Here is a 22,740-nt window from a genome sequence, read left to right as displayed (position 1 = left end):
GTTGTACTTCTTGATGGGGAAATGTATTAATGCAGAGTTGTAAATAGACCTTTAGAGCTATGCTAAGCTTCTCCACCACAGAACAATGCTGTTCTTGACTTCTTTCAGAGCATGTGTTCCCAGGCTAGGGTCAGGAACATGTGCCAGAGAGCGAGGACTTAGAGAGAGTTCAGGTACAGAGAGCAGAAGCAATTCAAGAGGCAAAGGAATGACTCTGCAGACATTCAGGCTTGACCCTGGCCCAGGTTGCTCAGGGAGGTGGGAGGTGCCTTGTCCCTGGAACCATTCCAGGTCAGGTTGTTTGGGGCTCTGAGCAGCCTGCTCTGATTGCAGATGTCTCTGCTGACTGCAGGGGGGTTGGACTAGATGAGCTTAAAAGGTCCCTTCCTACCCAAGCCACTCTGGGATTTTGTGAATGGTTAAAAAATCAAATTGCTCTTCTAATTGTGGATTTCCCACCACCAGTTCAGGCACTTGAAGTATTTGTGACTTAGTCTTCTTTTTTTTGAAGGTGTACTGATACCACAAGTGTGGTCAGGTTCCCAAGAGCCTTCAGAGGTGTAGATGGAAGGTGTCCCTGCCAATGCCAGAGGGTTGGAATTAGATCTTCACAGTCCCTTCCAACCCAAACCATTCCATGAATCTATGAACAATTGGCAGCCTTAAAATCATTTGCATAGCAAATTTGTTTGTCATCAGCAAGCCTTCGGTTTTCTCCTTCAGAATCTGCCCAAACTGGTTCCAAAATAATCTGAGTAAAGCAGAATAGCTAAGTTTCACAGAACAGAGAGGCAGGTCTGCCTGCTGTCCCTCTGGACAGTGGCACAACCCAACTCAATTGGTTGTCACCACTAATAATTTAACAGCTTAATCATAGAATTCCAGACTGGTTTAGAGGGAAGGGACCTTTAAAGATGTCCAGTCCAACCCCCCTGCAGTCAACAGGGACTTCTGCCTCTAGACTAAGCTGCTCAGAGCCCCAAACAACTTGGCCGGCAATGGTTCCAGGGATAGGGCATCTACCACCTCTCTGAGCAACCTGGGATAGGCTCTTGCAACCCTCAGTGTCAAACATTTCTCCTCTCCAGTCTGAATCTCCCTTTTTTAGTTCAAATCATCACCCCTTGTTCTCGTGTCACAACAGGCCCTGCTCAAAAGTCTGTCCCCAGCTTTCTGATTGCCCCTTTAAGCACTGACAGGCCACCAGAAGGTCTCCCAGGAGCCTTCTCTTCTCCAGGCTGAACAACCCCAACTCTCTCAGCTTGGCCTCACAGCAGAGGGCTTCCAGCCCTCCCATCACTGCTGTGGCCTCCTCTGGCCCTGCTCCAACAGGCACTCCTCTTCTGTGCTGAGGATTCCAGAGGTGGCCCCAACACTGCAGGTGGGGTCTCAGCAAAGTTTGCACATTGTAGGTAAGGTTCTTGCAGTCACAAAGCCTGTGTGTTATCTCCTTCAGCAGCCTCCCAGCTCCCAGTTTCAGGTATTATCTGGATTGGTTTCCAGCCAGCTTTCTCTGTTCTGTCTTAACTAGTCATAGGTGGAGACACTGAACTTTCTCATCAGCTGAAGGAGAAGTCACAATGAGATGTCACTGGCATGCTGCAAACACCTTCTGATGACTACACAGAGTGTGAGTGGTGACAACATGGCAAATCACTCCACCCTTCTGAAGTCTTCCAGGGAAAAACAAAGCATGGGCAGGAACTCTGGCTGTGTCTGACAAGATTGGCTGTGCAGGTCTGGAACCAGCAGAGGCACCCAGATTTTAATCTTCAGTTGTTGTTTTTGGTCTCTGAGATCTTAATCAACTGAGAATTGCCCCTAAGGCAATTCTGGAATTGCTTTTTAATTTCCTTTGATGAAAATTTCAATTTTTACATTTCCTTAATGTAAAAAAAAGAAAAGGTGATTTGGGTCACCTGAGAGTTGGAGCCTTTGCAGAGGAGAAAGTATGCACAAGCTCTCCATCCCTCCTTTCTGTCTTCTCAGCTGGGCCTGCAACTTTCTGTCCTCTTTGTTTTTCAATAAACACAAAGCCCAGAATCCCAGCATGGTCATCCAGTCCAACCCCACTGCTAAAACTCCCACAGCAGCTTGCCCAGGATCACAACATCCAGGTGACTTTGGAGTCTCTTCAGAGAAGGAGACTCCACAACCTCTCTGGGCAGCCTGCTCCAGGGCTCCAGCACCCTCACACCAAACAAGTTTCTCCTCCTGTTCGGATGGAACCTCCTGCGTTCCCGTTTGTGCTCGTTTCCCCTTGTCCTGTCCCTGGGCACCACTGACAAGATTCTGGCCCCATCCTCTTGACCCCCCACAGGTCCTTAAGCTCTTGCTGAGCATTGAGGAGATCCCCTGTGTGGCTGCTTTTCTCTAGGCTGAAGGTCTCTCAGCCTTTCCTCCTCAGGGTTTTATATCGCTCTTTCCTATAGTCATCCTTGACTCCTCTGCAAGGCACTGTGAGTGTTTCCAGGACAGGATGTGCTCCCACTGGAGGAGTCCACCTGAAGGAGGAGAATGTTGGTTGGTGTCTTTGTAGTGGAGCCGTCTTGGAGCAGGCCCTGCACCTTATCAGGGACATGACACCAGCAAAATCTTGCTGCCCTATGTTTTGGGAGAGAACCATATTCCATGTGTCAATGTTGAGAGGTTGTTTGGGTTTCCTGTTCCTACCAAACTTGTCCTAATTCAGTCTTCTGCAAGTTGGGTTCTGGTGGTCAGAAAATTTAGGAGAGAAATTTAGGTATCACTACACAGTAAATAAGAGAACCTTTTGAGTGTGTCAGGTTAGCTCTGTTCTAAGCCATTTCTGTTAGTCAATGCTGCTTTGAAGGCCATCACTGCTACCAGAGAGCAGAGCAGTTTGACCCTGTGGATCTCTCTGGTCCAGTTCAGGACCTGTATAGATCAGATGGCTGGGTCCTTTGCAAGTCAAGTCTTTAGGATCTCCAGAGCTGAAGTCCCACAGCTTCTCTAGGCCCTGGTTCAACATTTCATCACCCTCATGGTGAAAACATTTCTCTTAGTATCTAATCAAAATTTCCCTAGATCCATGTGGTCCACATGAACTCAGGCCTCAGCAATCATCTGAAATGATCTAGAAAGTTCTGTTGGAACTAACTCTGTCCAAATTCAACCCAAACTATTATGTGATTTCTTGGGAAGAATTGTCTTCAAAGATCAGTAGTAACACCAGAGGAGGCAGCTCAGGAGGTGTTGGTGTGTCCTTAGTGGGCATTTGCTTTGCTGTTAAAGGAGAAAGCTCAGGAATTCACTGGTGTGAATTCTTGTTCTCCTTCCATGATTATAAGAATTCCATTTTTTTCACGACTCATAGACTCCTAGAATAGTTATTTTGCATAATAGGTTATTTTTAAAGTCCAGGAAAAGTCTTAGATATTGTTAGATAGAGCAGATGAAAATGTTTGAGGGGCAGACAGAGCTGTCTTGTGTTTGTTTGCTCTTAGACACAAAGTTGGCACTACCAAAGGAAACCCAAAAGGTAGGAGAAATCCCAGCTGTGAGCCTGCCACAGGCACATCCAGGGCACAAAAGCCTTTAATGCCTGGCTAGCTTTATTGCTACAGCAACCAGAAGCAGGCAGATGGGATTGGATTTTCTGCTGGCTCCAAAGAGGGATTTTTTAATGTGTGTGTAACATGGTAACAAATCAACTTGGCCTCCTGCAAAATAATTGAAGAGCTTTTAAGCATTAAACTCTGTGGTTTGGGTACAAGGTCAGGAGAGTAATCATTTTTTAGTGAGATAATACTTGGCCAAGTTGCTGTGGATGCAGAACAGGAAATACGAAACTGCACATTTTTCCTAGGAGGTAGGAAATCTTCATGACTTTTAAAAAGTCCTCTGTGAGAGGATGATGAATTTTGGGTGGGCTGTGGATGGACTATGGGTGTACATTTCCCACCTCAGAACTGGCAGTGTGAAGTTCCACTCAGATTAATTTTTCTCCATAGAAAGACAAAAGAAAATTCAAAAGAAAAAACATTCAGCAAGATCTGGCCAGGCTGGAGAGTTGGATGGATGAAAACCTCATGAAGTTCTACAAGGGCAAGTGTAGGGTCCTGTACCTGGGGAGGAATAACCCCTGCACCAGGTGAGGGGTGACCTGCTGGGAAGAAGCTCCACAGAGAGCTATCCAGAAGTGCTGGTGAACAAGTTCCCCAGGAGCCAGCAATTTGCCCTCATGGCCAAGAAGGCAAATGGTCTCCTGGGGGGCACAAAGAAGAGTGTCCCCCACAGGTCAAGGGAGGTTCTCCTCCCCTTCTACTCTGCCATGGTGAGGACACATATGGAATTCTGGGTCCAGTTCTGGGTTCCCCAGTTGAAGAGAAACAGGGAACTACTGGAGAGTGCAGGGAAAACTACAAAGATGATGAGGTGACCTCATCATGTAGACCCACATTTAGACCTAGTAGATTTTCTGTGGTTAAAATTCTGCTCTGAGGTGTGGCAGGTGCACAGGGCTCTGAGCAACCTGATCTGGTTGAAGATGTCACTGCTCACTGCAGGGAGGTTGAATGAAACTAGGTGATCTTTAAAATACCTTCCAACACAAACCATTCCATGACTCTATGGAGAGTTCTCCAGTAAGCAACAAATAATTTAGGCCATCAAATGATGCATAGTTGTGGTGTTGATGACAGGTGGACTAAAGCAATTGTGGAGCTGCTTGCTAGAGCTGTAGGGCACTGAATCTGGCTGAAACAGCAGAAAAGAAATGTTCAAAGCCTTGAGATTCTCAAAAGAAAGCTGGTGGCCCAGCTCCTGCTTTATTCCAGGAAAACCCTGGAATAGGAGCATGCTTCCTAGCGTGGTGGTGGAAAGATGGTTTTTCTATTCTTGGATGGTAAGGCTGCTAGGGAGAACCTCTGAGACCAAAATGTCATGTCTCCAATTAAAACAGTTGCTTTGTGCCACATTGATTCTTCTGATCTTGTTGCCAAGTGATTTGAGCCTGAACACTAATTGAGACCTGGTAGAGATTGATCGGACCTTGAAGTGCAGGTGCTTTCTGTTTTGCTGTGCTCACAGTGAGAATGGAGAAGTAAAATGACTAGACCGAAGTTTTTGGTGGGGTAGCCAAAGGACAAGGGGACTGTGTGGATGCTAAGCACCTGGAAGGGCTTAGCTGTGTTAATTTGAGCTGGTGTATCTGTTGTGTTGAAGAGCTCCTGCACAGTGCTGCAGGAAAGCTTCCTGCAGCTCTTGTGCCACAGGTTCAGCCATATGAGCCAGAAATGTTCTTCCTACCCACACAATCCCATTGTGATGGGGCTGGGAGGGACCTCTGGAAATCATCCAGTCCAACCCCCCTGCTAAAGCAGGGGCACCCACAGCAGCTTGTCCAGGATCACAATGGCCAGGTGGCTTTGGAATCTCTCCAGAGAAGGAGACTCCACAACCTCTCTGGGCAGCCTGCTCCCAGGCTCCATCACCCTTACACCGAGGAAGTTTTTCCTCATCTTCAAGTGGAACCTCTTGGCTTCCAGCTTGTGCCCACTGCACCTTGTCCTGTCCCTGGGCAAAACTGGCAAGAGTCTGGCCCCATCCTCTTGCCCCCCACAGGTCCTTTTGCTCTTAATGAGCCTTGAGAATATGCCTTGTGGGGCTGCACTTCTCCAGGCTAAACAGTCCCAGGCCCATCAGAATCTTTTTAGGCCTTTGCTGTACCCTTTCCAGTAGTTCCCTGTCTCTCCTGAACTGGGGAGCCCAGCACTGGACTCAGTCCTCCAGATGCAGTACTACCAGGGCAGAGTAGAGGGAAGTGAGAACCTCCCTCAGCCTGCTGGCCGCATTATTCTTCGTGCACCCCAGGAGAGCATTGGCCTTCTTGGCCACAAGGGCACATTGGTGGCTCATGGGGAACTTCTTGTCTACCAGCACTCCCAGGTCCTTGTCCATGGAGCTGCTTCCCCATAGGTCACCAGCCCACCTGTACTGGTGCAGGGGATTGCTCCTCCCCAGGTGCAGAACCCTACACTTGCCCTGGTTGAACTTCGTGAAGTTCCCATCCCTCAACTTTCTATCCTGGGCAGGTAGAAGGATCCACTTGAGAATGGTGAGGATCATGTGTGGGGGCAAGCACAAGGCTTTTCCCTGTGGTACTAAGGCACCAAGTGGTCACTTAGAAGGAAGAAATTGTAACCAGTTACCGTTTTAATAGATTAGAACATGCAGCTTGGATGTCTGCTCTACCTACTTACGGAAGCTGACAATCCAAAAGTCTTTCTCCCCTCAGGTCATCAAAGGCCAGTTCTGCAAACACCTTCTAGTTTGTGTCAGAAAAGACTCCCTGCAGTCCTCATGCTCTCCAGCTGCTGGTGCTGCTTTCACCTCCATTCCAACCAAGCTGTGGAGAGGAGAAGTGCTGGTTGTTGTGTGTCCTGCTTTTGTGGTGCTCAGTTGGTGGCTGGGGTTAAAGCCCCACAATCTGTTTACAGACTTGAGCTTTTTATTTTTAAATAGCAAAATCAGCAGGCTTTGGGCAGCTGCCTGAAGCTCGTTCGAGAAGGTCCACCCAAACCCTCTTAGGAGGAGAGTGAGGTTAATTTTGATGTGAGTGGTGAGCATTTCAACTAGAAAATGGAGTTGGGGAGGGGGGGTCTATTTTGTGTATATTTATATATTAAATGAACTTTTTGTTATCTGACTTTTTTATTTTCTAGGTTAAAAAACTTTTGCTTTCTGTAACAAGTCAATAAATATCAATCAAGGTGTTTAATTTAGTGCAATAACAAACAGGAATCTCTTCTTTCTACTCCTCCATGACCTATTTACTGCATAGCTGCTACACACTGGAGCCTACTGGGTTAGAAAAGAGCTGCGCAGCTCACTTAAGATTCTACAAATAGTAAACATTTAGGCTAAAAAAACCCCACACGAATTCCAACTCTGTCCCTTCCACTCCATCAGCATGAACTGGAGTCACTGGGAGAAAGCATTCTGTTTGGGAGCAAGTCTTTGGAATGCGTCTAAGTTGAAGCAGAACAGTTATATAACACCACATAAGCCTGAAATTGGGTTACTAAAGTTTGTCCTAGATGCTAAATTTGTCCTCTGGCCTCTTGTCCTGGCACTGAGCACTCCTCCTAGCCTGGCTTTTTTTCTCCTTTCTTCATTATTTTCCCAAGTTAGAGCATAATCATTGCTATCTGGAAGTCCCTTCCAGCCCCTAGCATTCCATGATTCTGTGACTGGCAGCAACCTAATGAAATTCTGCAGTGTAACAGCTCCTCACTCCTCCTGTTTTCTGTGCTCTATCCAGTTTTCCATGCAAAAACAATAAAAATAAGGTCCCTGGGTTGTAGGGTTCTTTTGGTGTTTCTTCGGTGGTTTGTTTTATTTTTGTTTGTTTGTTTTTAATAAAGAGGTTTTGGAACCCTGTCTGGGAAAATGGCAGGCACAGAACCGTAGAATCACTAAGGTTGGAAGAAACCTTTTAAGATCATTGAGCCTAACCATTAACCCAGCACTGCCAGGTCATCACTAAGACAAGTTCCTCAGCACCACATCTACATGGCTTTGAAACCCCTCCAGGGATGGGGACTCCACTACTGCCCTTGGCCATATGAAAACCAGAAGGAAATGCTGTTGTCTGCTCTACCTCTGATGCTGTTGTGATTTGAATGATTCTTTCACCTACTCACCCCTCGTCTTTTCCTGCAATTTTGATTAGTTTTGGGTTAGTTAAATAATGCAGAACAAGACAGGGCCAAGAGTGATCTTTTCTGTATCTCTTAGATGGCATTGGATAGGCAGAGCATCATCTCCTCCTGTTTCACTAAGGTTTAGTGGTTTGGAAGCTAATCCACTTTTATTCTGTTTAATGTAAGTTATATTCTTCTAATGCTTGGGTACTTCAATTGAAATATTATGCAAGTTTGAGTCATTACTTAGACAAATGTAAACAGATGCTTATCAACGCCATTATCTCATCAGCCAAGTGTGTCATCTCCTCAGGTGACATTTGGGGAATTAATTGGACCTGGTTGTAGTGCTGCTTGTTTGTTTCTCCCATTTGATTTATTGCAAACCTGTCCATATCCCAGAGCTACAGCCTGTGAGGACTGGCCTAGCTGACATCATGCCTTGAAGCTACTTGCTGGTCATGTCCTGAGTCCTGTATCTTAACCTGATGACACCGAATCCCAGCATGGCAGGGCTTGGAAGGGACCCCTGGAGATCATCCAGTCCAACCACCCTGCTAAAGCAGGGGCACCCACAGCAGCTTGCCCAGGATTACAACGTCCAGCTGGGTTTGGAATCTCTCCAGAGAGGGAGACTCCACAACCTCTCTGGGCAGCCTGCTCCAGAGCACCTGCACCCTTGCACCAAACAGGTTTCTCCTCATCTTCAGGTGCAACCTTCTGGGTTCAATTTGTGCCTACTGCCCCTTGTCCTGTCCCTGGGTACCACTGACAAGAGTCTGGCCCCATCCTCTTGCCCCCCCACCCACCACAGGGAGCTCAGTAAGAGCATTAAGAACATTTTCTCTTAGGCTGCTCTTCTCCAGGCTAAATAGTCCCAGGTCTCTCAGCCTTTCCTCCTCACAGAGATGCTCCAGGTCCCTCAGCATCTTTGGAGCCTCCACTGGACTCTCTCCAGGAGTTCACTGTCTGTCTTTAACTGGGGAGCCTAGAACTGAACACAGGACTCAAACTGTGGCCTCAGTGCGGTAGAGCAGGGGAAGAGCAAAACAACCCTCAGTGCTCAGCACAAAATATCATTCTCTGGTGGTCTGTTAGATGCATTTACACTTGATAGCTTCTGGGATTTCAAAAACATTCAGGTTTTAATGCCCATGCCAGCAAATGTTGGCTTTGAAAGCTGGGGTGTGAAAAGCAAAACACTTTTTTTTTCTCTTATCTTTTTCATTTCTTGTCTTTTTTCTCCTTTTTCTTGTCTGATTTGTCTTTGTTTTCTTACTCCATTTGTCTCCCTTTGTCTCCCCTTGTCTCCCCTCTTTTCTCCCCTCTTTTCTCCCTTGTCTCCCCTCTTTTCTCCCTTGTCTCCCCTCTTTTCTCCCTTGTCTCCCCTCTTTTCTCCCTTTTCTCCTTTCTTTTCTCCCTTCTCTTCTCCCCCCACTTCCCATCTCCCTTCCCGTCTCCTTTCCGATCACCTTTAGCAGTGTGAAAACCTTTTCCTCTTGCTGTAGATCTCCTGTAGCCAAGTCCTCCTGAACACATTTACAGTAAATACTGCCCTGTCTTTGTCACCAGGGAGACTGCAGCTACGACCTGGAGATCCAGCCTCACTTGCAGATTGAAGATGTTCATGTTAGAAGGCAAAAAAGCCACCTTTCCACCACCAGCTCCATGATGTCTCAGAAAGCATGCTCATCTAGGAAAGACACAGCACACAGATCAAGAGGAAAACCATTTTTACCAGATAGAAGTGATGATGGGAATGAACTCTTTGCCACATTCAAAGTAACAAAGGCTATTAGAAGAACTTCAGGGTTAAATGGGGACATGCCTGTGTTGCACTCAGACACCAACACCTCAGCTTCTTACTCAGCAAGACAGCTTCCTCCTGTTGAAAGCACTGACCAGGGCAGTCAAGTGGCTGGGGAGCTAGAGGTGACTTTTGACTTGAATGAGTCTTTTGACCTTTGTGACGACAGTGAAAGTCCTGAAATTCATGAAAGTGCAGCAACAAAGGAATACACAGCTGTGGATAAAGCTTGTAGGTCACTGGGGACAACCCATGCAGATTCAGGTTATGGTAGCTTCACAGGTGAGAACTCACCACTGTCCTCTAACTTATTTTATCTTCCTGAGTCATACCTGGATTCATTTGCTCTTGTGAGGCCATCTGAGGAGCCTTCTGGGTTAAAGAACACATTTTCTCCTGTGAAAAGGCTTTTAGCACAGTCTCCTCCCTCTCTGAATCACCTTGATGCTTTTGAAAGCACACTGAGCAATGAAGAAACACCACAGCCCCTCCAAAAAGTGATTTCTGGTAGTTCTTCAGACAGGCTGCAGGACAAAGTCTTGCCTGTGGCTTCAGAAGCTGATGCTTCACTGCTGCTCTTTGACCATCCTGAGCTGAGAGTCACCAGTGCATCGTGTGCTTCTGTCCATGCCTGTTTGTCAGAACCTCTGTCGTCTCCTGAGGCTGCTGCTGGTAAAGCCAAAGAGGAACATCCCTGGGATGACAGCTTTGAGGGTCTGCTTGACATTGAAGAATTCCCTGAAATCCAAAGGAAAACTCCAAATCACACTTCAACAAATAACCCTTCAAAGAAGAGTTTTGCCCAAAAGGATGAAGATCTGGAATTTAATAAGCAAGAAGTGATGATGGCTGAAGAGAAGAGTGTCCATTTATTTGAAGATGAACATATTTATGACACAAAGAATGGAAGTTATTCTACAAGCAAGAAGCATTTCACACCCTCCCCTGAACCCTTCTTGATCAGCAGGCCAGAGGCAGAGCAAGACTCTGAGTGGCTTCCTTCAGAGGTGAGCTGCCTGAATGCTGACAAAACCTGCAAGGGGCAAACAACCAGCAGTCAACCCACCACCACAGAGGTGTCAGGGGATACTAGTGTGACCAAGCAGCTTCTGGATGATGATGATGATCTTTATGATTGCTCTCAAGAGCTCTTTTCTGTCAACTTTGAACTGGGATTTTCCATTGAGGAATGTGAGGATGAAATCCTTGAGGAAAATAACAATAATGCCAGAAAGTCAACCAGTGCCACAGGGAGTCATGGAGATGTTAACTCCAAAACCAAATTACTGGAGGATAGCTCCAGGCTTGAAACATCACCAAAATGGGATTGCAGAAGTCTTGAGAGAAGACACATCTCCACACCATTGCTGTTCCAGGGAAGGGACATGAAGGATAGAGAAGGGGCTGAGGATCCCACCACTGCAGTGCCTTTCTTGGAGTCAGGAGGCAGAAAAAAGGGAAGAGGATCACCTGAAGCTTTGGCTTTTGCGCTTTCTGCTCCACCACATGGAAAGGCTGTCAAAAAGACTTCTAGGAATATCTTCTCTAGTACCAAGGAGGAGATTCCAGAGGTGACTTTTGCAGAAGCAAATAAAAGCCCACACAGGCAGGACTGTGGGAGTTCAGCCGTAGATACACTGGAGTCTCCTTTAGGAAGAACTGAAAGCCTGGAAGACATCAACCTTCATCCCTCATGTGTGTCTCCTGCTTCAGGTAGGGATTGCGGTGGTGCAGTCAGTTAGCAGTTCGTGTGTAAATAAATAGAAGCCAGAGATTTTTGGATCCTTTGGGTTTATGGCTTACTTAGGAAGGATGAATCACAGCATCCCAGACTGGTGGGGTTGGAAGGGACCTTTTTTGGAGCCTAAAACAGCTTTTTTTTTCCCCTTTCTCTTTGAATTTGGCTGCTAGTCTTCATATTTTCTGAAGATGATTAATTGTTGAACATCACCTTTCTTCCAGAGTCATTACACCTTCAAAGTGATATTTTGGTTTGCTGAATTCAAACCCTGTCATCTAGTTAATAATAATAATAGAAATAGGAATATGTAAAACAAAATTTAAAAAAAATAAATAACAACCCCCAAAAAATCCAAATAATCAAACAAGGTCAGACTTGATGTGGCCCTAGGCAGTCTGATCTAGTTGGAAGTGCCCCTGCTCTCTGCTGGGGAGTTGGACAAGATGACCTTTGAGGGTCCCTTCCCACCCAATGCAATCAGTGAAAAACAACAGCAACAACAAAAATAAAAACAAACCAGCAAACCAAACCACAAAAGCCCCAAACAACAAGGAAAAAAAACCCAACCAAACAAAAAACCCAAACAAAAAAACCCAAACAAAACCCAACCAAACAAATAACAAAAAACCCACAACCCCAGAACCAAACAACAGCACCCCCTAAAAAAGGCTGTGCTTGTATGGAACCAACAAGCAATAGGGCAAGAGGAAATGGCCTCAAGTTTCAGGAGAAGTTTAGGTTGGACATGAGGAACAATTTCTTCCTCAAAAGGGTTTGCAAGGCTTGTCCCAGGCTGTCCAGGGCAGTGGTGGAATCCATATCCCTGGAGGGGTTTCAAAGCCATGGAAATGTGATGCTGAGGGACATGGTTTAAGGGTGACCAGTGGTTAATGGTTGGACTTCATAATCTTTGGAGGTCTTTTCCAACATTAATGGTTCCATGATTCCATGAAAAGGAATTAGAAGGAAGACTTTTTAGTGAGCTCTGGTTTTGTTTCAGTGTACCCAAAGTGATGTGTATCACAGAACACTTCTCTTACTCAACTTTTAAGGGTTCTTCTTCTGGTTTCATTCTTCACCTCCTGTTTTCTGTGTCTCTACTTCCTGGGATAATCACTTCCCCTCAGAGCCTCTCCAGGTTAGGAATATTTATTGTCCATCTCAGCTGGAGATGATTTATTTTGAGTAAGAAGGCTAAAAGGAACAATCTTTGCTGCACAGATCAATAATTAATCTCCTTTGTGGGTACTTTGCTGAAAGAGACAGGTTTTGATTGCTCAGCTGCAGCAGCATTGTGTTGGGAACAATGACATCTCCTTCTCAACCTTGTTGACTCTTTTTTTTTCTGCAGGACCCAGCAGTGAGAGTGAAGAAGAGATCGTTTTCCAGAGAAAAAATAGGAAAAAAATGAATGTTTTGAAGTCCCCTGATGTGAGTCTTGGAAAAAGACACAAAGAAAGACCAGAGAAGCAAAGTGATGAGTGAAAGAGTAGAATAAAAACCATCTCTGCAATTCTTTCTGTTTCCACAGGTTCTAAATGACTCTGATTTCGAGTCGCCCATCCGTGCCACCAGGAAACGCCAACACCCTCTGAATGTGGTGAGTGGAACAGAGGGAAACCAGCTCCTTTGTGGGCTGGATATTTCAACTTCAACCTCTTCCTCTGGTCTGCAGGACTGTTCTTATTGAAAATACAATCATAGTGTTGTTTGGGTTGGAAAAGACCTCTAAGATCATCAGGTCCAACCGTCAACCCAGCACCACCATGGCCATTAAACCATGTCCCTAAGTGCTGTGTCCACAAGTTTCTTCAACACCTCCAGGGATGGTGATTCCACCACCTCCTTGGGCAGCCTGTTCCAATGGCAAGTATCTTCTGACATCTGGCCTAAGGTGTATGAAGAAGGCTGCATTAGTAAGAGTGTGGCCAGCAGATCAAGAGAGGTTCTCCCCCTCTGCTCTGCCCTACTGAGGTCACATCCAGAGTCCTGGGTTGGGTTCTGGGCTCCCCAGTTCAAGAGAGGCTGGGAACTGCCTGGCTGACTGTGTTTGTGAAATGTTCCTCTAGTCTGACGTGTCCAGTGATGACAGCAGCATGGATTTTCAGAAGAGCACCAGGAGGATCGCAGACACCAGCTCAGCAGCTGCTAACAAAAAACAGCTGAGAAGTATAAAGCGGCAGAAGGTCAAGAGCGATTTTCCACACAGGGTATGTCATGTCAGGTGGCTTTCTTCAGACCCTGAATGTCACATCTGGACCAGTTTGCATTGAAGTTGTAATGTTGATAACTGCTCTGCTTTGTAACTGACCCTCTAGTCCAAAAGAGACAGGAAATTGATGGAGAGAGTCCAGTGGAGGCTACAAAGATGCTGGGGGGCCTGGAGCATGTATCCAAGATGTCTCCATGACTACAATTCATGTCAAATGCCTCATCTCCCTGAATTATATGTGTTTTCACAAAATCCCACAATTGGAAGGGACCTCTGGGATCATCCAGTCAACACTCAGGGGCACACAGAGCAGCTTGCCCGGGATCACAATGGCTAGCTAGGTTTGGAATCTCTCCAGAGAGGGAGACTTCACAACCTCGCTAGGCAGCCTGCTCCAGGGATCCAGCACCCTCACACCAAACAAGTTTCTACTCCTCTTCAGGTGGAACCTCCTGGGCTCCAATTTTTGCTCATTTTCCCTTGTGCTGTCATGGGGCACCACTGACAAGAATCCAGCCCCATCTTCTTGCCCCCCACAGGTCCTTTAGCTCTTGCTGAGCATTGATCAGATCCCCTCTAGGGATGCTCTTCTCCAGGCTCAACAGCCCTAGATCTCTCAGCCTTTCCTCCTCACAGAGGTGCTCCAGGCCCTTCAGCATCTTTGGAGGCTCCACTGGACTCTATCCAGTAGTTCTGTCTCTCTGTTCCTTCCTAATAAAGCCAGGAACAACCAATTCCTTTGGTAACAAAGCAAACAGAATGAATTGTCCCACAACCAATTTTCCCCAGCCCCAGCTGCCTTTACTGTGTGAAAACCATGAAGATGCCATCAAGCTGTTCAAGGACTTGATTTGAGTTCAAACTAAGCCAAATAGAAGAAAAAAAAAAGCCACTTTTTTTTTTTTCTGAAGAGAAGGATAATGAAATACCCACAAGTGTTCTCATCAACCTTTGGCAAGCTCTGTCTCTCTTAAACTGGGGAGCCCAGAACTGGGCACATGTAATATTAACTAATTAGCAGCCAGCTTCTAACTACAATTTAATTATTTTTTTTTCTCCTTCAGCATGCAGCAAGACAGTTTCTAGATGAAGAAGCTGAGCTGTCCCAGCAAGATGCAGAGGTGGTCTCATCTGATGAGAATGAGGATATAGAGAACGAGCTGAGCTCTTCCCTTGCTCAGTTCCTGAATGATGAAGCAGAGGTCACACAAGTGTTGAATGGTGAGTGAGGAGGTTTGGGTCTGGTTTGAAGCTAAGGGGTATTGTGTTTGATGGGCATGGCCTTTTTGTCAGCTAATGTACAATCATTAAGGTTGGAAAGAGCATCAAGTCCAGCAATCTCAGTTCACATTTGCTGTGCTAGGTCAGACACCAGCTGATCTTTCTGGACCATTTTTACTTTGGTCAGCAGGGTTTTCTGAAGAAAGGCAGCAGAGAAAGAATATTGCTCTGTCTACCTTATGTTCATGGTGCAGAAGGCCTTGTGGGGCAGAGGAAAATCCACACAAATTTGTCAAAAAAAAAAAAAAAAGCTTTGGAAAATGGCAGTTAACAGATTTATGGAGTCACTGAATAGCTTTGGTTGGAAGAGATCTCTAAGATCATTGAGCCCAGCTGCCCAGTCACCACTAAACTATGTCCCTCAGCACCACAGTTCCACGGCTATGAAACCCCTCCAGGGATGGACTCCACCACTGCTCTGGGCAGCATGAGCCAGGCCATGACAACCCTCAAGGGGAAGAAGTTGTTCCTCCTGTCCAACCTAAACCTCCCCTGGGGCAACTTGAAGCCATTTCCTCTTGTCCTGTCCCTTATTCCTTGGGAGAAGAGACCAACCCCCCCTGGTTCTAACCTCCTTTCAGGAATTACTGAATAAGGAGAACAGTAATCAATGAAAACATGAATCCTTCACAACAGCTCTTCCATTTCTCTTCCTGCTTGCTTTCAGACTGTGAGATGAAAGGAGTTTACCTGAAATCCATCCATAGTCCAGCTCTGGGCACCAGTTACAAAATGGTCCATCGTGAATTCAACAGCTCGGCCATTTTCTCACAGGTATGGAAGGAGATGACTTCTCCTTGTGAAATTCCAATGGCCTCTGACCATGCTTAGGTTTTAATCCCGCTCTGAAGTCTGGTTGCAGCCCTGCTCTTGTCTCCAGGCAAGCATCAGTGCTGAAAAATTTAGTTCCTGAAACATCTAGGAGATGATAGGACAACTATCTAACAGTGCTTCTGCCTGCTCCTCAGCACTCTGACTGGGTGCCTCTTGCTGTCCACTGTCACTGGGGACTGACCCTTGACTAGAGCCCAGCAGAGGCTACAAAGCTTCTGAGGGGCCTGGAGCATTTCTGTGAGGATGAAAGGCTGAGAGCTCTGGGGCTGTTGGGCCTGGAGAAGAGTGGCCCCAGAGGGCGTCCTCTCAATGCTCAGCAAGAGCTAAAGGGCCTGTAGCGGGGCAAGAGGATAGGGCCAGGCTCTTGTCAGCGGTGCCCAGGGACAGGACAAGGGGCAACAGGCACAAACGGGAACCCAGGAGGTTCCACGTGAAGATGAGGAGAAACTTGTTTGGTGTGAGGGTGCTGGAGCCCTGGAGCAGGCTGCCCAGAGGGGTTGTGGAGTCTTCTTCTCTGGAGAGATTTCAAAGCCTCCTGGGCAAGCTGCTGTGGGTGCCTCTGCTTTAGCAGGGATGTTGGACTGCTTGATCTCCAGAGATCCTTTCCAACCTCACCATGCTGGCATTCTGTGAATACAGCGCCCTGGATTTAATGGCAAGGACAAAGCACTGGGTTTTTTTAAGACACACAAAACTTCCACTTGTGTTCACTGATCACTTGCCAGCAGGTCACAAGAAGTCATGGCACTTGAGCAATTTGGTCTAGTGGAAAGTGTCTCTGCCCATGTCAGGGGAGTTGGAGCTAGATGATCTTTAAGATCCTTTCCAACCCACACCATTTTATGAATCTATGACTTAATGTCCACAGCCTCAGCTCATGATGTCAATTTTGTTGTTGCTTTACCTGAGGTTCTGCAGAAATAGCCATGTTTGAGCTTTCATTTCACTTCACACATTGCACAGATTGGTGCATGGGATGGGTTTGATCAGCAAAGTGCACATATAGAGAGGAGCAGAATCATTATAGGGCTTCAAAACTTACTAGGTTTGGTGTTTCCCCTGCAGATTCCTGAGCAAGACCAGACTTATGCAGAAGACAGCTTCTGTGTGGGAGAGGAGGAAGAGGAGTCTTGCCCAAAAAATGAATCTAGTGAGGAAGAAGTGAGTGTGAATTTTGATCTCCTACACAATGAGACCTTCTGTGGTGGGAAGAAGCAGTACCTGACCCGCCGTAGGAGGAGGCTAAACCAGGCCAGGGTGGAGGAGACCTGCTCTGACCCACTGCAGAAGAAGAAACCATCCCGAGTTATTGTCCTCAGTGACTCTAGTGGGGATGAAACCATTAGCAGCAGTGAGAAGCCTGTGAGACCAGACTGTGTGAGGGCAGAACAGCAAAACAAGCCACCCAAGGTATTGCCTTCAGCCTCCTCTGTGCAGCATGAAAGAACTGCTGGGGACATCGTTGCTCAGCAGTCTGTGAAGGACAAGAGCGAGTTACTTCTTGGGTTGAGGGCTTCAGTATCTGAAATGCTGGATTTTCGCCCAGAGCATCATGGCAGGAGGACACACTCCCCACCAGCTGTCCCTGAGCTGGGGAAGGAGGATCTCCAGGCTCCCTCTGAGGTTGGTGTCGACTCAGTACATTTATTCTCACCGATGACGAGAAGCTGTGGAGGCTCCAAGCACAGAAGTGTTGAAATCCAAATTGGATGGGATCTTGACCAACCTGATCTATTGGAAGAAGGTGTCCCTGCCCATGGCAGCAGGGGTGGAACTAGATGATCTTCAAGGTCCCTTCCAACCTAAACCGTTCTATGGTTCTATGACCCTCTCACCTCATATTTGAGTAGATGATCCCACCCATGGGGACCTGTCCTGGTGTTGTTCTGTTGCTTTTGGGACTGTCAGCAACACCATATTGAAAGGTGACAGTCTTTGGTGGGTCCATTCTGCTTTACATTGTCTCCCTTTTCTTTGGTGTAGAGCTATTTTCACTCACAGTGTAACTTGGAGAGGAGAAACTGTCCTGAGTCTGCTCCACTGGAGGAATGTGAATCTATTTGAAAGAGCACAGAGTGTCCACTGATTCATAAAATTACAGAATAGGTTGGGTTGGAAGGGACCTTAGAGATTGTGTAGTTCCAACCCCTCTGCCATGAGCAGGGACACCTTCCACCAGACCAGGTTGTTCAAGGCCTCATCCAACCTGGCCTTGAACACCTCCAGGGAGGGGGCATCTATGACCTCCCTGGGCAACCTGTTCCAGTGTCTCACCACCCTCACTGTAAAGAATTTCTTTCTAATCCCCAATCTAAATACCTGGGGTTTGTTTAAGATTTTAACTGGAGTGAAACCCAGGGTGGAACCTTGGAATCAGCAGCAGCTGAAAGCCAGCATTGATTTTCTTGGCACATTGTTCTTCAACCTCGTCCTTCTGTGATCTCTCAGAAACCCTGATTTTTACTACAGGTGGAAAGTTCCTTGAAGAGTGCTTGCAGGAACCCTTCAGTTCCACCTCCCTCTTCTTCCACAACGACCTCTGCAGCTCCAGCTCCATTTCCACCTGCTCCTCTGGAGAAGCCCCCTTCCCTCTGCATTCTGGCAGACAGCAGGGAGATCTCCTCTGGAGCTGAGGTGATCTCCTCCTTGAAGGCCCTGCATGGCACAAAGGTGCAGGTTTGCTCACTGAGCAATGGTGATTACGTGGTCAGCAACCGCCTGGTTGTGGAGAGGAGGTTTCTCTCTGAGCTGCTCAGCCCAGCCAACAGGTACAAGGTCACCCAGCGGATCCAGTGCCTGCAAAGCACCTTTGAGAGGGTCTGTGTCATTGTGGAGAAGGACAGGGCTAAAGCAGGTGGGTGTTCCCAGCTGGGGGACATGGGGACACACTGGGCACACTGCTTTGGTGTGTGGTACAGGACAGAAAATAGATGGAAACCCATCTTGTGGGCACAGCTTTGCTTGGTGACACAAATGTAATGGCTCAGCTGTGGAAACAAGGACAGAATTGGTCACTCTGTCCACTTTGTTCCCTTTTTCCTCATTTGGCCATTTCCTGAGCACTGCTGCTTTCTTGTTTGTCAGCATCCAAGTACATTCTAACTTTTGTAGTTCTACGAAACCACTTGTCACTTGGTCTCTCCTGTTGCCCATCCTTTATTAAGTATTCCTCCCAATCCTCTCTCCTACTGATATTCCGCAACTCAATTCCTCAACCTCTCTCCTATAGCTCCTCTGACCCCTCCTGTCTCCTTCATGTTTCCCTCATCATCTTTTTAGCTCCTGTGGATGCATCAAATCCATGGTTCTACAAGTGCTGAAGACCTGGCTACATGGGACTCTGAGCAACCAGTTGCAGATGTCCCTGGTGACTGCAGTGGGATTGAACTGGATGAGCTTTGGGGTCCCTTCCAACCCAAACAAGTCTGTGACTCTCAAAGCTGTTTTCATAGAGTCATAGAATTGTTTTGGTTGGAGAAGACGTCTCAGATCATCAAGTCAGACCTTCAACCCAACATCACTATGGCCATTAAACGATGTCCTAAAGTGCCTTGCCTATGTTTGTTACCCCCTGGACAACAGTGATTCCTGTGTGATATGTCACAGTGCCTTCTCACTTGGATCTCACTCAGATCTGTTTTTACTCTGCAGGAGAAACGTCTCGCATCTTCCAGAGGACACAGTACTATGATGGCGTCCTTGCAGCCTTGGTCCAGGCTGGGGTCAGAATTCTTTTCAGCTCTTGCCAAGAGGAAAGTGCTGCTCTGCTGAAGGACCTGGCTTTGGTGGAGCAGAGGAAAAATGCTGCTATTTGTGTGCCAACAGAGGTGGAGGGTCACAAGAGGGAAATGCTCAACTTCTACCTGACCATTCCCAACCTCAGCTACCCGGCTGCTCTCAACATGTGCCATCGCTTTGGCTCCATCAAGGAGCTGGCCAACAGGTAACAGCAAAGGTGTCCAGAAGGTGCTTTGAGGCTTCTCTGTCTCATCCAGGATCTTCTGCTGGGGGAGTTGCTTAGGGAGATCTTCTCTCTGCCTTGCTGTTAGAACCATAGTGTTGTTTAGTTCGGAAGAGGCCCTTAAGATTATTAAGTCCACCATTGCCAAGTCCACCACTAAACCATGTCCCTCAGCACCACATCTCCGTGTCTTTGAAACCCTTCCAGGGACAGGGACACTGATGTGGGCAGCCTGGGCTAGGCCGTGACAACCTTTTTGTGGAAGAAATTGTTGCACATGTCCAACCTAAACCTCCCCTGGTGCAATCTGAAGCCATTTCCTCATGTCCCATCACTTGTTCCTTGGGAGAGGAGACCAGTCCCACCTGGTTCCAGCCTTCTTTCAGGGAGTGTAGAGAGCAGTGAGGTCTCCCCTCAGCCTCCTTTTCTCCAGGCTGAACAACCCCAGCTCCCTCAGCTGCTCCTCACTATACCTTTTCTCCAGACCCATCAGCAGCTTTGTTGTTCTTCTCTGGACCTGCTCCTGTTACTTCCAGAGCTCCTCATCACTCCTGCTCTTCATGCATTTCTCAGTCTCTTCAAGCTGAGCAGCCCCAGGCCATGACATGGCTCTCTACTTCCACAACCCCCTCCCCTTGTGCCTCACCTTTCCCTCTCCCCTTCCATGGCTTTCCATTTCATCTGCAGCTCTCCTGCTTAGGCTGGTGTGCTCACAGCCCTCAGGAACCTGGTAAGTGGTGACCACCAGCCACTCGTGGTCTTCCTGTTGCTCTCTTTACATTGCACACTTCTTGCCGCCTTTTCTTGGTCTCCTGGCCCGAGCTGCAGCTGAGGTGTCCTCCTGCTGTGGTCTCTTACAGCTCCCCCTCAGAGATTGCTGCTGGTGCCCAGGTCAGTGCACAGAAGGCAGAGGAGATCTTCCGCTACCTGCACTATGGCTTTGACCTGCAGATGCTGCCTGACGACCTCAGTGCCAAGGGGACAAGCAACACCAAGAGCTGAGGAGGTGAAAGGGGGCTTAGGGATTTCCCCCCACCAAAGCTGATTTCTTTTACCTGCACTTTATGGAGTCATGGCTCACTGTAAAATACTGTAAATAAATCCTTGTGGAAACATCAGGGGTTTGAGGTGCTACATCCAGCTCTCACCTAAAGGAGGGTTCTAACCCCACCAGAGTCCCAGTCTTGGCTGCTCTGACTACAGAGCTGACCACGTGGAGTGATCCGTGGGCAGGCGGTTGTGTTTTCTGGGAACAATCATCCCAAAATTCCTTTAAAAAGGAGAATTATGGCTGAAGGGTTTTGATGGAGGCAGAAAGGAGGGGCAGAATCAGCCTACAGTCACTTGCCAGTTACTCCAAGATGGGTACCCACAGTTCCTAGGAAAAAAGGGAATTACCAAATGTTCCTTCTTCTTCCTGCCCATAGCACTAAGGGGTCGGCCAACTCTGCGGTGATGTATGGGCCCAGGGCAACAAACTTCTCTTGATCTTAGGCAGCCTCAGAGCTGCCGTTCCCTGTGACAACCCCTCCCCCATCTCCTGCTCTGGCTGCTGGAGACCTCAGCACACAGACGGCTGCTGCCACGCTGTGGTTATCTGACAGAAGAACACTTCGTGTGGATTTCTTCCTGTCCTATCAGGGGTTCGTTGAGAGGACCTGCAAAGAACCCTTCCAGCCCAAACCACTCTGTGAGGCTTTGATTCCACCCCTTCCTGGAGCATGTTGGTGAAGAAGGGAGGGTAAGGAGCAGAGAGAAATCGCCTCACTGAGGCTTGAGCGAGGGACCAACATGGACCAGCACCAGGCTGGTCACAGACATTCTACATCTTCAACAACCTAGATGAAGGGACAGGGTGGAACCTCAGCCAGTTTGCTGGTATTAAACTGGGAGGAGGGGCTGACACCTATCAGGATCTGCCATTCACCTGGCCAAGCTGGAGGGCTGGGGGAGATGAACCTCATGAAGTTTGACAAGGGCAAGTATAGGGTCCTGCCCTTGGGGAGCAACAACCACCTGCAGCAGTACAGGTGAGGGGTGACCTGCTGGACAGCAGCTCTGTGAAAGACTTGGAAGTGCTGGTGGACAAGATGTTCCCCAGGAGCCAGCAATGTGCCCTCGTGGCCAAAAAGGCCAATGGTCTCCTGGGGTACATAAAGAAGTGCATGTCCAGCACGTCAAGGGAGGTTCTCCTCCCCATTTATTCAGCCACAGTGAGGCCACATTTGGAGTCCTGGGTCTAATTCTGGGCTTCCCAGTTCAAGAGAGACAGGGAACTACTGGAGAGAATCCAGGGGAGGCTCCAAAGATGCAGAGGGGCCTGGAGCATCTCTGTGAGGAAGAAAGGCTGAGAGATCGGGGGCTGTTGAACCTGAAGAAGAGGAGCCACACAGGGGACTTCTCTTAATGCTCAGCAAAAGCTGAAGCATGGTGAACAAGAGGATAGACCAGACTCTTGTCAGCGGTGCCCAATGACAGGACAAGGGGCACACGTTGGAATCGAGGATGTTCCATCTGAAGACAAGGAGAAACTTGTTCGGTGTGAGTGTGCATCAGCCTTGGAGCAGGCTGCCCAGACAGGTTGTGAAGTCTTGTCTGGAAAGATTCCAAACACACTTGGCCCTTGTGATCCTGGGCAAGCTGTGGTGGGTCCCTCTCTTTTAGCAGGGGGGGTTGGTCTGGATGATCTCCAAGGGTCCCTTCCTACCCCCACCATGCTGGGATTCTGGGATATGTCTTTATTAAGAAACAAAGAGGACAGAAAAGCCACAGGTCCAGCAGAGAAGAGAGATAGGAGGGATGGAGAGCTTTTGCACCCTTTCTCACCTGCAAAGACCACAGGTGACCCAAAAGCAGCTTTTTTATTACATTTCCTTAATGTAAGAACAGAGCCATTCACCAGGACACTAAAAACCCTTTAGCTATACCATTACCAATTTATTTTATACCCATAGCTCCAGGAGATCTTTTAGCTGAAATTGAAGCCAAACTTGTCCTGTACTTGGTCTCATTGCTCGTTTCTCCATCCCTCAAGAGAAAGAGAGAAACAGGAAGGAGGAACCTGGGCAAGGAAATCCCACTTGGTACAGACAGGAAGGAGCAGAGGTGGTGGGACAATCAGTGAGCTGAGAGCGGTGTTAAAACACAAAATCACCACAGGCCAAGGGATATACACCAATCCCCAACCCCTTGGCTGGAGAAGAAAGGCACCAAAGTGTTGAGCTACTAAAATCCACA

The 22,740-nt window shown here is 47.6% G+C and overlaps 1 protein-coding gene across 1 annotated transcript in view; it reads left to right on the top strand.

Annotated features, from left to right (window-relative positions):
• FANCM (FA complementation group M) overlaps positions 1-20,505 on the top strand; it is a 68,820-nt gene extending 48,315 nt beyond the window's left edge. Inside the window, 10 exon segments of the mRNA XM_054400692.1 lie at positions 9,240-11,187; positions 12,567-12,646; positions 12,747-12,815; positions 13,285-13,425; positions 14,492-14,648; positions 15,376-15,482; positions 16,608-17,165; positions 17,991-18,396; positions 19,194-19,485; positions 20,364-20,505. Of these exon segments, the coding sequence (XP_054256667.1) occupies positions 9,240-11,187; positions 12,567-12,646; positions 12,747-12,815; positions 13,285-13,425; positions 14,492-14,648; positions 15,376-15,482; positions 16,608-17,165; positions 17,991-18,396; positions 19,194-19,485; positions 20,364-20,505 (3,900 nt within the window).
• Positions 20,506-22,740: the final 2,235 nt, after the last annotated feature.

The sequence above is a fragment of the Indicator indicator genome, chromosome 4, assembly GCF_027791375.1.
Source record: "Indicator indicator isolate 239-I01 chromosome 4, UM_Iind_1.1, whole genome shotgun sequence".
Lineage (NCBI taxonomy): Eukaryota > Metazoa > Chordata > Aves > Piciformes > Indicatoridae > Indicator > Indicator indicator.
The sequence above is the reverse complement of the archived record's forward strand: the minus strand, read 5'-3'. Positions and strand labels throughout refer to the sequence as shown.